The following is a 14,090-nucleotide window of genomic DNA, read 5'->3' on the forward strand; positions in this document are numbered from 1 at the left end:
GCCAAGATGGATGCGTTAAGTGTTTTCATAAACTTCTTCACGTGAAATTAAAAAATTACCATTTCAAAGTTAAATCTAAAACTGTATTAAATAATATTGTTATACCTACTTCCTAAACTTGCTTTTCTATATCATTGCTTTGATTGTGTTCAACAATGGATTCCAACAAGGAAAGTAAACGTAAAAAGGATAAATACAGTGATAATGAAGATTATAGGTCAGAAAGAAGATCCAAAAAGCGACGCAGCTCGCGATCTCCAAACGAGGCACGAGATAGGGACTCTAGACGTAAGAGAAAACATTCGAGATCAAAATCTCCTTTCCCAGTTAAGCAAGGTAGACGACGTGATGGCGAGCCAAGAGATCCCGAACCTAAGTCTGTAGTTCCGGTTAGAAAACCAAAAGAAACAGATATGCTTAACACAAGGACCGGTGGCGCATACATTCCACCAGCTCGACTTCGAATGATGCAAGCACAAATTACTGACAAATCATCACCTGCCTACCAGAGACTCGCTTGGGAAGCTTTAAAAAAGTCTATCCATGGACACATTAACAAAATCAACGTGGGAAACATTGGCATCATAATCAAACAGCTTTTAAAAGAGAATATAGTGAGAGGTCGTGGATTGTTATGTAGATCCGTGATTCAGGCTCAGGCCGCATCACCTACATTTACAAACGTTTATGCAGCCCTGGTAGCAGCTGTCAACTCTCGATTTCCAAACATTGGAGAGTTGTTACTAAAAAGACTAGTAATACAGTTCAAAAGAGGTTTTAAGAGAAATGATAAACCTATTTGTATATCATCTGCATCTTTTATTGCCCATTTAGTTAACCAGAGGGTTGCTCATGAAATTCTTGCATTAGAACTATTAACATTACTTGTAGAAACACCGACAGATGATTCAGTGGAGGTTGCTATAGCTTTTTTAAAGGAGTGTGGCCAGAAGCTGACCGAGGTTTCCTCCAAAGGTGTAAATGCAATTTTTGAGATGCTAAGGAATATTTTACATGAAGGGCACTTAGATAAAAGGGTCCAGTATATGATTGAAGTGATGTTTCAAGTATGGAAAGATGGTTTCAAGGACCATCCAGCTGTTATTGAGGAGTTGGAGCTTGTGCCGGAGGAGGAGCAGTTCACTCATTTGCTGATGTTAGATGATGCTACAGACTCACAGGATATTCTGAGTTTGTATTTAACTATTTATATTTATAATTTAATAGTTCAAAAATATCAACTGCTAAACTCAAGAAAGACCACAAATTGTTGCTTAATTTTGAGTATTAATATTTTTATATTTCATTTTCATTATCATTATCAAAAACATGGGTGGTGCACTGCTGGTCATGAGTCTTTTGTAGGGATTTGTGCCATTTCTATACAGCAACTCCCAACAACTGGGCCCTGGGTCTATTATTAACACTGAACAATTGTAAAATTGATTTATTTGTTTTATAATTACAAACATAAAATAATCAACTTAACATTGTTGTACTAGTGTTTTCTCAATGAGCATAATTCTGCCTTAAAACAATCTATACTTACAATAATCTGTGTAATGTATTTTAAATATTTTATTAACTTTTCATACACTATCATAAAGCAGTATTACATTGGTTACCACTCAGGGAGCTGACTACCATCACTTAAAGCAGTTTTATTTCAAAATAAAGTTTATATAACATACTTTGACATCCTTAACATAAGAATTATTAAAAAATTATGATTCTTTAACAGCAAAATTATGTGTGCTTGTTGAGGGATTTGAAACAAAAGACAATTCTTTTTACATTTTTTGCTTGATTCAAAATACCTAGAATAATGTAAAAGATTCCATACTAAAGTAACTTTTTGATTCCATTTTCCTTAACCTTCCGTACTCATTGTAAAAAAATTGTTACCATCTTATCCTGCGTAGAACATTGTAGCACTATCTATAGGCCATTCCTAATTATTTGTCTGCAATCTAAAACATTTTAATTAATTATTTCAGATGTATTTAAATTTGATGATAAATATGAGGAGAATGAACAAAAGTACAAAGCTTTGTGCAATGAAATTCTTGGATCTGATGCTGAATCTGGAGAAGAAGACGGCTCTGGGGACTCTGGTAGTGAAGAATCTGATGAAGATGAAGATGGTAAAGAGAAAGCTGTTACAATCATAGATAATACGGAAACTAACTTAGTTGCTTTACGACGAACAATCTACTTGACTATAAACTCAAGTTTAGACTTTGAGGAGTGTGCTCACAAGTTAATGAAGATGCAACTTAAACCTGGGCAAGAGATAGAGTTATGTCATATGTTCTTAGATTGCTGCGCTGAACAAAGGACGTATGAGAAGTTCTATGGGCTTTTAGCACAGCGCTTCTGCAATATCAATCGTATTTACATAAGTCCATTTGAAGAAATATTTAAAGATTCATACTCAACTGCTCACAGGCTAGACACCAACAGATTGAGAAATGTCAGTAAATTTTTTGCTCATCTATTATTTACTGATTCGATTAGCTGGGAATCACTTGAATGTGTTAAGCTTAATGAAGAGGACACCACAAGTTCTAGTAGAATTTACATAAAGATACTGTTTCAAGAGTTGGCTGAGTACATGGGATTGAAGAAACTTAATGATCGCCTTCAGGACCCGTAAGTTTTAATCGGAGATGGTTCACAGTTATTTTGTCCAACAAAGCCACAGCTATGTCACAAAACTTGCGATTAACCTTAGTACTTTAAACAAAATGTAAATAGAATTTTAATACAATACACAGAAAAATGACTATTCTTGTATTTCATGAATGTCTCCTCACCTCCGGTAGACTTTTGGACCAAGTAAAACTAGTATAACCTGTATTAAATTTGAAATTAATTAGTAATATGTAAATCTGATAATATTAAGCCAGAGATAATAAAATAAAGACATTATAAGGAACAAAAGTAATGCTTCTATCCAAAGATATGATTTTCTTCAAAGTAATAAATTGTCCATAAAGACATAATAACTATAAAATTCGTGAGCCATCTCTTAATAATATTTTGGTTCAAATGAATATGCTACTGTCTGTTTAGGTTGCAAATCTAATGTTCACCCTTTTTTTTTTCAGAACACTACAGACTGCCTTCTCTGGAATATTCCCACGGGATAATCCTAAGAATACTAGATTCTCAATCAATTTCTTCACTTCAATTGGTCTGGGAGGTTTGACTGATGAATTGCGGGAGCATTTAAAACAAATGCCTAAGGTATGCCACAGTACTAATCAGATAACTCCATATCACATCAACACAACTGCAAGAAAATTTAAAGCATAGATTGATGCATGTAAATATGTTCAAAAGAAAATTAATTTTACTGAGTTGATTGCACTGTGTTTTACTTACCTATCTACCCTATAGTATGAGCCAAATGCAAAATATTTTTCATTCTTCAAAATTGTAATGATATTATCCGTTTAAATAAGAGTAATATTTGCTTATAAAGATTTAAAATAAAAATAAAAAATAAAATTTAATATTTTTATTTTATTTTTATAAAGATTTACTGAAAGTAAAATATTTAACTATAGATTGATTCCAAATAATATTTTAATTTTGGATATTTTCGTTGCTGAGATAATTGAATCCATATAACCCTGGGGCCATAGTCTTGCTAGACATTTCACCGCGGTTGGTTACCTCATATGGTGGCAGAAGGGCTGGCTCATTTTTTTCGCAAAGAAACAATCTGGCTGCTCAGTGTAGAAATGCAGCCAGTATTCTTGGATCCATTCCATGTGGGCATCACGAGTAATTAGCGTTTAAATACGTTTTATGGTAACATTATAAATAAAAAAGTTGGTGTAGATGATCAGGTTGTTCTAGTTCTCAAATATAAATATAATATCTCACACTTTTCCCTACCATCAAGTCGTAGAGTGTCGTAAAGTACTTCCCTATCATGTTTACAAAGTAAGGTTCCTATTAAATTCGAATATGGAAAAAGATATTTTATTGTTCTAGAATGTTCCGGCAGCTATAACAGAAATCAAATTGGATAGTGACTCAAGTTCAGACTCCAGTTCAGACAGCTCTTCATCTAGTGATTCTAGTTCTAGTGGTGAGTTCTAACATTTGAGATGTCTTGAACATGATTATTTTCCTTTCCCCTCAAACTAAGTTTGTATACCTGTGCATTTAAGCCATTTTTTAAGATATATGTATATGCATATATATTTTGAAAGATAGATATTTCTCAGATTCTCAGCTGATGTTGATGCTTACACTTATAAAAAGTTCTAGTTACATAACAGTAACACAAAATGTGGGGAAACCTAGCAATAAGTATAACTAAGATTTTTTAAGTATCGATAATTATTTTCCCCCATGTTTCTTAATTTTTCCAGATTCAGAAGACGATAACAGGGAAAAGGATAAAAACGAAAAGAATGATAAAAAGAAAAAGGACAAAAAAACAACCAAGACTCCCGAAATAGAAGAATCTTCCAAGCAAAATGACAAAGTTGAAAGATGGGGACACGATGGATTTTATGATACATATGGCGCAGACGCGAGAAGAAATGAATCAAGGCCTAACAGGGAAAGGAATGACAATAACTATTCAAGAGATAAGCAAGGTACAAGAAATAATAATGGAGACAGAGACAGGTGTAATGAAGGTAATAGTAATGACAAAGATAGAGGCAGAAGAGATAACCGTAGGAAAGACACACAAGAGTATCGAAGAGAAACAGAGAAGGATATCAGAAATCAACCGTCTAGCGATAGAAGAAAGAATAATGAAGAGTCGGGCAGAAGGCATGATGATCGGGATTCAAGGACAGAAAGAAATGGCAATAACAGAGGACATGAACGCCAAGAAGAGCCTTCCAGAAATCGTGAAGCGAGACACGAAAATGAGGACAGATATAACAGCAACGATGTGAGAAACAGATATGAAAGGGATATTAACGATAGAGATCAACGAGGGGAACGCGATCTTGATCAATCTGAAAGAAGAAATGATGATCGAGATTCTAGGAAAGAACGAGGTGGCAATAAAAAGGGGTATGAACGGGATGAACCCAGTAATTCTCGTGTTGCTCGAAATGAAAATAATAATCATCAAAAAGGCCGTAAAAGTGAAATGGAACGAACAGAAAAGAATGATGATCGAAATTCTAAGAAAGAACGAAGTGCAAATAATAAGGGATATGAACGGGATGAACCCAGCAATGCTAGTGATGTTAGGAACGACAACGATGATCGACAAAGCGGCCGTGACCGCGAACATGAACAAGCAGAAAGGTATGCTAATAGAGATTCTAGGAAAGAAAGAAATGATCGTAATAAAGGATACGAACGCGAGGAGCTTAAAAATAATCGTGAAGGCCGCAACAACGAAGACAGTTATAATAAAGATGAAAGAAGCAAGAGGTATGAAAATCGAGATTCTAGAACAGAAAGAAGTGGAAATAAAGAATATGAACGTGAAGAAATCAGAAATAATCGGGATAGTCGAAACAACGATGAAAGATATCAAGAATCCGATAAGAGGAACAATGATGAGGACAGATACAATAGAGGTTCGAGAAATCAGAACAACGATACACCATTAGACCGATATAATACTATTGATTCCAGAAACAAATCCTCTAAAACGGAAGACAATAGATCAAATCGTGATGAAGATAATCGTAAAAATAGACGCGATGCTGTTAGGGACAGAAATAAAAATAGCTCTGACGACGACAATAGACGAACGGAGAGAAAAAGATACGAAAGGACAGTCAAAAAAGATCGACATGCAGAAAATTCTGACAGTAGCGACGATGAACAAAGTGATAGGCAAAAGAGTAAAAAATCAAATAAGAAAGACAAGGTTCAGAATCATAAAGGTAAGAAAAAAGAGAAAAAGAAAGACAAAAAAGACCATAAAAGGGATAGTAGTTCCGATAGCGAAGATTCTAGCTATCAGAAGCATGTAGAATATAAGAAAGATAAAATTAAAGAGAAAAATTCCAAAAAAGCAAAATCAGGTACATTAAAGAAGGAAAAAAAAAATAAACGTGATGAAAGAAAAGAAAAAGACAACTTGAGTGATGATAGTGATGATTCAGACACATCTGTATCTTCAGACAGTTCAGAAGATTCCGCAAACAGGGGCGGACGCTACTGGGACACATTTGATATTGCACGCAAAGAAAGTTCTCAAGTAATTTTTGAGGGTACACCTGATAAAAATGAAAAATATTATGAACGAAAACGGCAATGTTTGTAGAAACAAGTTATTTTTGTAAGACCTAAGATTTGTTTTTTTCAAGTTGTACAAATAATACATTCTGATTTAATTGAAATAAGGACTAAATGTTTTGAATTACACAACGTTTTTTTTATCCGCATGTCTTTAATTTGCTTCATTAGATTTTAGTTAGGTTAGACAGGGATAGACTGACTGGCGATTAGAAGAATCGGGGTAAGAATTTTATCCATTTGAACTGAAGGTGTCGGCTACTAGGCTAACTTAAAAAATATTCCTAAAGGATTTCCTTTATGCAGGCGGACGGTTATGAATAATATGCTAAAACCAAAACAACTAGTCTTCAAGTTTAAAGAAGATTCAATATTATCCGCGACGTAGGATAAGAATAAAAATACGAGTTGTTTTTAATAATAATGATGATTTATGAAAACAAATTTATTCGACCACAGAATTAAAAACATACAGAAATCGTGTACAAGACTAATATTGAAGCATCAAAAACCACTCAACTCTAGAATGGTTTCTCGAACAGGCGGTTAGTCGTAACACCATTTAGCTGTTGATTGTAATTTTTTTACCCCTAATGTTCTAAAATCTTTCCATAAGATGGGGAAAATGGGAAAAGTTTGTGAGCTAGCAACATTCATGCGAAGAGAGACGCGGGCCGTTTTTAAGTTTTTGGACACAATGCACTGCCTGCAATAATGGGTGAATTGTGCAGAAGAAAATTATTGTTTTTATTATCGCAATACGGGAATCTACAAAATACAGAACAATATATGTGATTACATCGCACAAGGGCATAGTCGGGATTGTGTTATGGGGGTTTGCGAAAAAGCTTACCAGACTTTAATGAGATCAAGGCACTTATTTTGTAATCTCGGAAGACACTGTCATAATTATATGTCATTTTTTGAGATACACGTTGATTGTCTTTTTCGAAATGACATTAAAGTGACTGAAATCGTCTTTTAATTGAAAGGAATCAAAAATTTATTTATTCATTGATCTTATATATTACATTAAATTGTCTTTATAATCTTCGTATTTTTAAAATGAGCCACACGAGTATTGAATATGGCTCCGAAGAGGAGATAGTAATGTGTCATATAAAAGCGGTATCCGTGCCAATAGTGCAACTACAGAAACCTTCGGGGGCCACACTCAAAGAGCAGATATCCGCACCCTCGTATTTTCACTCACTGAAAGAGAACGAAGCACCTCCTTTCAAAAAGCCAGGAAAGGAGGAGAAACCCCGTCTCTTATTAGACTCCTTGATAGAAGAGGACGATGTGGTGAAAATGATCGCTGCTTTGGACAAAGAAAACGATTATATTGGATTTAAGAAACAGCTAGGTTGTACCTTATACTTTAATAGAGTAGGTACCCTAACTCAAGAATCGTCAAAGTAGTTCGCAAATCAATCAATCAAATTACATTAACCGGGCAAAAAAAAACATGTCAAGCACTTTTTGGTCATGTTCACACATTGGACGCAATTTTTGCACGCTACTATATCACTATAACGCATATCACCATATGAAAAAATTGAGTCCAATCATAACTATTCTCAAATTACTACGCCACTTACAACTTCTCCCACATAATTTAATAGTCTTCGTGTAAAGCCATGTCCAAATATGTTTAATTTGTCCAGTCCGATCAACTTGATACGCGATCATGATATGATGCGAAGGACGTCAACAAGGTCAAATCGGGCATATCCTACTATAATGCGAAAGTTTGTAAGGATAGATGGATGTTTGTTACTTTCTTATGCAAAAAGTACTGAACCAATTTGGAAGATAAATTATTATACCCTAGATAAACATATAGGCAACTTTTTATCCCAGAAAAAATGTAGGTACGGTTCCCGCGGAATTTATGAAAAACCAAAAAAGGGCAGACGAAGCCGCGGGCAACAGCTAGGGATAAATATCAGGGCAAGGTTCAATACACATGAATAGGCATCGACCAAATTATGCATCAAGGAAAATATTCCAGTCAGCATTCTTTCTTGTTCCCCAGCTGAAATCCTTGTGAGAAAGAACATAGTGGCGAATTATCATTTATCTGAAAAACATTTCCTCATTATTCTTCTCATGGAAACCATTGGCTATGCTGCGATGAGGGAATTTAATAAATTCAAACTGGCTTGCCTGCTGTCTATATATTTATGTGCCCACTTACACTTTAAGTGGTACTATTGGATATCGCCCACAGCTCTCTGGCACTACTTTAAACGTCTCATGATAAAACATACAATCGAGGTATCGTTTCTGTAAACTATGTAATATGTTGTTATGTAGCTATATTATGTAGGTTTAACTTTTCAAACTAAGTTCTAAACCTCAATACTTGTCAGCTTACTGTCTCGTTAGTCTAGAATATTCGACGTCAGATCACAAAGTCAGAGGTGCGATTTCCTGGTTGGGTCACAAATTTCAAGGTATCAAAGTCAAAGTAAAAAATATCTTTATTCAAGTAGGCCCATAGGTGGCACTTTTGTTGCTTACATAAGAATTACACGGTAGTGAGATGATGGCGATAAACACATTCATAAACTTAAAACTAAAGCTACGAGGCTCTTACGAGGTCTGGTTTTTTTCGTTATCACAATCTTACAATGTCAATTTAATCATTTAAAATTATTAGAAGAGCAACCTGGTTAGAGCAATAACTCACACCCAAGCTTTTTTATCGATTACGTAGTCCTTTATACTATAATAGGACTTCTCTATAAGCTTACGTTTAATACAAACTTTGAACTTTTTAAGAGAATTCTCCAAGATGTCAATGGGTAGTTTATTGTAGAATCGTATATAGTATCGGGATGTACGGTCTCAAAATCATCAACCCATTACCGTAAGAATGGTTAGGCTGTAGTACCACGCTGGCTAAGTTCTGGTTGGAAGACTTCACACGCCTTTGAAGCAGTGGCGTGCACTTCATACTTGCACAAAAGCACTGCATACCCAAATTAATTTTAAAAAACTTATTGGAGGGGAATTTTTCCATTTTATGCCAGCTACCTGCATATCCTGGTCGAAAACTCTGTGCACGCCACTGCTTTGAGGATGTTATGTTGAACTCTTAGGCATGCAGGTTTCCTCACGATATTTTCTTTCACTGATTTAGCAAGTGAAAATTAAATTTTTTAAATTAAAAAACGCACGTAACTCCAAAAAGTAACAGGTGCATGTAGGGGGTCGGACTTAACCACTAGTTTATTATCACTACATACTTTTGTATGTCTGTTTACCTTAAAGTTGTCATACCTTAAAGTGGTGATAGCACAGTGGTAAGGACTTCGACTTCACTTCGGGGAGCAGAGTTCGAATCCCAGCACATCTAACTTTTCTAAGGTATTTATTGGTGAAAGAAAACTGCATGCCTGAGAGTTCTCCATAATGTTTTCAAAGGTGTGTAGAGTCAAACAATCTACACTGGGCCAGCGTGGACTACTGCCTTAACCCCATCTCATTGTGGGAGGAGACCCGTGCCCTGTAGTGGGCTGGCAATGGCTTGGTATTATGATGATGATGATGATAATAATCGTTAAAGCCTGCCAACCTACATTAAAGCAGTGTTGTGGGTTAATGCTCAAAAACACTCCCGCCATAACAACAGCAGCCTTGCATAACAAATATCTGTTGTTGTTTAAAAAAAATGTTTTCAGGATTCACTAGATGGCCAAGAGGTATTTGAACCTGAAGAGTGCTATGACATATTGTCACACTTTCATACAAATTACATTAAGAACTTACCGCTTGTGCATATCCTTACGTTTGGTGTACATCGACTTAAGCTATCATGGCCATTTAAAAATAAATAATTGAGCTACCAATATATTTAAGGCTACCAACATCAAATTAGGAAAGGGGAACCTGTAGATATTTTTCCCTAAGAAATTTATTTTGTTAAAATGAAACTTCATTAAATTACATAATAAATTTATAGCTGAATAAAAGTTTGCGGCACACCATTTTTGTGTTTTGATTTTTTCCTTTTTCTCACTCTACCATCAATAACTTTATCTCTTTTCTCATCTTGTTTTAAGCCAGATTTTTTCTTTTTCTTTTTACAGGACAAGGGATTTGGGTTTTTGTGTTTTCTCTTTTTGGGTAATGCTTTATTAGCTTCTTCCTTTTCTTCAACACCAAGTGTTTTTTTCATGGTTTTCAAAGCCTCATTCTGATTTTGACTAATAAACATGAATGTATTTGCTTCTAATGTTTGGCCAGCTTTAGTGTAACTAGTTTCTGAAGGTTTTTCAAGGGTAGGAGATTTATTATGTAGGTAAAGCAGTGGAACACCAGGTTTTGAGCGCATTTTATCTTGCAAATCCCTGTCCTGTGTCGCCAGAATATAGTGTTTGTCATTTTTCTTACCTACCATAGATAATATACATTGGGAGCCAGACACAGGTTCTTTATGGTTACATTCATGAATGCCAAATTGTTTTAATATAGTTAAAGCACCATGGGTCTTTTTTGCAATTTTTTCTGTCTCCTTTATAATACATCTTGTTGTAAGTAGTTTTACATTTCCAGTTAGATACTTTGTAAGTTGCTCTCTAATTGCTATGTGTTCCTGTAAGAAAGTAAAAATAAATTATCATGAAATTGTACGTTCTCAACAAACTGGCATGCAGGTTCTGCCTTAAGGTTTTTAAGAAGTGTGCAAATTAATGGTAGTCCAATCTGTTTTGAGATAACCCTTCTTTAACTTGTATGAAGCCCCCTTACAGAAATTTTTGAATTGTATTTAAAAAAAAACAAAATTTCTTTGTTCATGTAGGCCTATCACAGGCACTTATGAAGCGTTCATACATATTTGTTTACATAATTGTAAGGGGACGGTGATAATTTCGTTCCAACTTAAATCTAAAGCTACGAGGGTCCCATACGCGTCCTGGTCTAAGAAGAGCCCACAACAAACTTAGCCGGGTATTTTTTTTTTTGTCATCACCACCTTCGAGTAAATTTATATTAAGCTATGAAGCTAGAGCAATTCACACCCAAGCTTTTTTATCGTTTAAGTAATCCTTAATATTATAATAGGATTTTCTGTAAGCTTACGTTTTATATAAACTTTGAACTTATTGAGAATCTTTTTTTAAATACACCTCCCAGGCATGTATAAATATTTTTTGGGTCTATAGTAATAACTTAAAACTAAAACATAGCAAGAGATAATAACAAGAAATGCAAATGTTATTTCTTTGTTTGAAAATAAGCCCACAACAATTTTCACCAGGTACTCTTATTGTTATCTCAGTCTCACAAAAAACTTCTTCATTGATAGGGCAAGTCAATAACTTACACTAAAAGTACCTAGTTTTGATTACTGCTCGCTGGTTCTGGGAAGTTTTCCTGCCAGCGCATGCTCTGCTCTTTAAGAGTCAAGTGCGAATCGGCGTTATCCGCCTCGGGGTCTGGCAACTCTTCCAATGGCACCTGGATGTCTTCATCAGGCAACTTTTCGGCTTTCCATTCCTCATCCACAATGTCTATTAAACGTCCGTTACGGCGATACTTGCTATCCATTTGGAAGCAATTTGAAAGATGTACTATTTATTTTCCTGCAGAAAGAACACGAGCAGTAACCCAAACTAAGTGTCTGTAAAAAAAAAAAACTCACTTTAAAAGCTGAAAAGCAGAAGGTTCCGTCAATCAACACTTGGTAGGGTTGGTGGAAACCAAAGTTGTTGTAGTAAAATTTGAGATACTTCTGTACTTTCTTGTATCTTGTTATTTTCATTTCTAATTAGATACCTTAAATGCTTGTCTTCAATTGAGATTTCAGAACTAAATTCATAAAATTGTGATTAAAATCAACTCAAAAACACGTTTGTTGCTTGCAACCTGCGCAGATTATAGATAATATTAATATACTCATTCAATTCAATTCTTGTTTATGGCTTTTGTCTGTGCCAACTGGGCACAAGGTATTTCGCCAATGTCTTGTAGATGAAGAAGGCACGAAGGAGATTGATCGGTGAAACTAATGAAAAGTTAATTTTGAATTTGTACCAAGAAATAGTTGTTATTAGCTAGTTAGCTCTTTAACCTAAGGCAGCACAGACAACACATGCATATATATCTAACACGGATATTTTTTGTACATTATACTTTAATTTTATTACTTACTATATATTTACATAAAAATCTACAATAAGGACTGAAAACAAACATTAAAAAACATTTAACACTCAAAGGACGGGGGACTTTGGGAGGAAGAACGTCATAGAGGGGATAGGTAAGTTTGGGACAGTTAAAAATAATATGAGTTATAGTGCCCTCATCCAAGCCACACTCACAGATGGAGTTGTCCCTTATCCGGAGTTTGGCCAAATGTACAGGTGTGCTAGCATGACCAAGACGCAATCGGGAAATTGTGGATGAAGTCCAGCGATTTGTACTCCGAGAGTGACAAAACCAGGGTTGTCTTGGTATGTTTTGTTGGATGGTAGCGTAAAACTTACCCTTAACCAATTTGGAATCATTCCAGAAAATTTTCCAGGCTGTTTCCATATATGTTTTGGCAAGAGTACATAGGTCCTGCGATGAATTTTTAAAATGATCTAGAGAACCTGACTCAACAGCTGTTTTGGCACATGAGTCAGCAGTCTCGTTTCCTGGAATACCTGAGTGGCTTGGAATCCAAACCAGTAAGATGAATAGTCCTTTTTGATTGCAAGAGAGCAGAGCCTTCCGGATTTTTAAGATAATGGGAAATCGTGATTTGCTGCGAAAGGGGTTTTCTTTAATAGACATTAAACAGCTTAAAGAGTCAGTCAGAATAACCGTCTGTTGTACGTTATGGGACAGTGCAAACAGGATTGCTTCCAAAAGAGCAATGGCCTCTCCGGTAAACACAGAAGACTCGGGAGGGCATTTAAATTTTAAAACAATTCTGTAAACAGGAACCCAACATGCAGCACCGACACAACCTTCTGGAGACAGCTTTGAAGCATCAGTATATATAATAAGATGATTTGACCAATTTTGACTAATATGCTTTTGTAGTTTGATATTGGTATCTGGGGATCCTTTACTCAGACCTAGATCTGTGATGATGGAAGGGTTGTATATTAATGCTTTAAATGGGGTTGAATATAGTGGGTTGATTGTGAAAGATGTCAGGGGATTAGGAAGGCTGGTATACTTTAGGAAACTATCTAGCAAGTAGGAAGACGAGTTACGGGAGCAAGGTGCGTGTGATAGTTGGCTTAGTCGGTGCCAAAGAGGATGGGATGACAGCTGTAACATCTTGCTGATAAAGCGGTCACATAGATATTGTCGACGGATGGATAGAGGAGGGTCAACGCATTCTACCTGCAAAGCATTAGTGGGGGAGGATTTCATTGCACCTAGAATAATTCTAAGGCATCTATACTGAATTTTATTTAACTTTTCAGCAGCTGATTTATTAAAAGGCTCTAAAACAAACATACAGTAATCCATGTGGCTACGTACTAAGGCATTATATAATAATTTTAAAGTATAGGGGTGAGCACCCCACCAAACTCCCGCTATTGCTCGTAGTACATTGATGCCTTTTTCACATTTTTTGATAATGTGTTCAGAATGAGCAATTCCATTCAGTCGTGTGTCTAAATAAACACCTAAAAATTTAGCTTTAACTGCAAGATTGATTGCTTGACCTTCAAATGAGATGTTGAGGTTCGGGAGGTATCTCTTCCTTGTAAATACCACTGCCTGACATTTGCCCACTGATAGGGACAAGCCATGGTCAGACAGCCACTGGCCTAGATAATACAAAGCAGAATTGATACGACAGGATACTTCCTCTATACTGCCTGAGCTGTGATAGAGGACAA

At 35.6% G+C, this 14,090-nt stretch overlaps 3 protein-coding genes across 7 annotated transcripts; 2 read left to right on the forward strand and 1 right to left on the reverse strand.

The window, feature by feature from the left end:
* LOC120636926 (pre-mRNA-splicing factor CWC22 homolog) lies at positions 1 to 6,379 on the forward strand. The gene is made up of 5 exons (XM_039908495.1): positions 1 to 1,191; positions 1,998 to 2,652; positions 3,111 to 3,249; positions 4,006 to 4,102; positions 4,389 to 6,379. Exons 1-5 carry the CDS (start codon positions 156 to 158, stop codon positions 6,260 to 6,262), a joined length of 3,801 nt encoding a protein of 1,266 aa, XP_039764429.1. The 5' UTR covers positions 1 to 155; the 3' UTR covers positions 6,263 to 6,379.
* Positions 6,380 to 6,817: 438 nt separating this feature from the next.
* On the forward strand, positions 6,818 to 10,138 carry LOC120637315. 2 transcript variants are annotated; one of them, XM_039909100.1, is made up of 3 exons: positions 6,818 to 7,600; positions 8,273 to 8,514; positions 9,924 to 10,138. In XM_039909100.1, the coding sequence occupies exons 1-3, from the start codon at positions 7,300 to 7,302 to the stop codon at positions 10,077 to 10,079; spliced, it is 699 nt and encodes a 232-aa protein (XP_039765034.1). In that variant the 5' UTR covers positions 6,818 to 7,299; the 3' UTR covers positions 10,080 to 10,138. The 2 variants fall into 2 exon arrangements, with proteins under 2 accessions (XP_039765034.1, XP_039765033.1); XM_039909099.1 differs by lacking the exon at positions 9,924 to 10,138 and having other exon boundaries at positions 6,818 to 7,623; positions 8,273 to 8,334.
* Positions 10,139 to 10,180: 42 nt separating this feature from the next.
* Positions 10,181 to 12,160, reverse strand: LOC120637314 (anaphase-promoting complex subunit 13-like). Of its 4 annotated transcripts, XM_039909098.1 has the most exons (4): positions 12,022 to 12,160; positions 11,595 to 11,866; positions 11,538 to 11,539; positions 10,181 to 10,753 (listed from the first exon to the last, which is right to left on the reverse strand). In XM_039909098.1, the coding sequence occupies exons 2-4, from the start codon at positions 11,791 to 11,793 to the stop codon at positions 10,199 to 10,201; spliced, it is 756 nt and encodes a 251-aa protein (XP_039765032.1). In that variant the 5' UTR covers positions 11,794 to 11,866; positions 12,022 to 12,160; the 3' UTR covers positions 10,181 to 10,198. The 4 variants fall into 4 exon arrangements, with proteins under 4 accessions (XP_039765032.1, XP_039765029.1, XP_039765031.1 ...); XM_039909097.1 differs by lacking the exon at positions 11,538 to 11,539 and having other exon boundaries at positions 10,705 to 10,837; positions 11,581 to 11,866; XM_039909096.1 differs by lacking the exon at positions 11,538 to 11,539 and having other exon boundaries at positions 10,705 to 10,837; positions 11,570 to 11,866.
* Positions 12,161 to 14,090: the final 1,930 nt, after the last annotated feature.

This window comes from Pararge aegeria, chromosome 3 (genome assembly GCF_905163445.1).
Source record: "Pararge aegeria chromosome 3, ilParAegt1.1, whole genome shotgun sequence".
Classification (NCBI taxonomy): Eukaryota; Metazoa; Arthropoda; class Insecta; order Lepidoptera; family Nymphalidae; genus Pararge; species Pararge aegeria.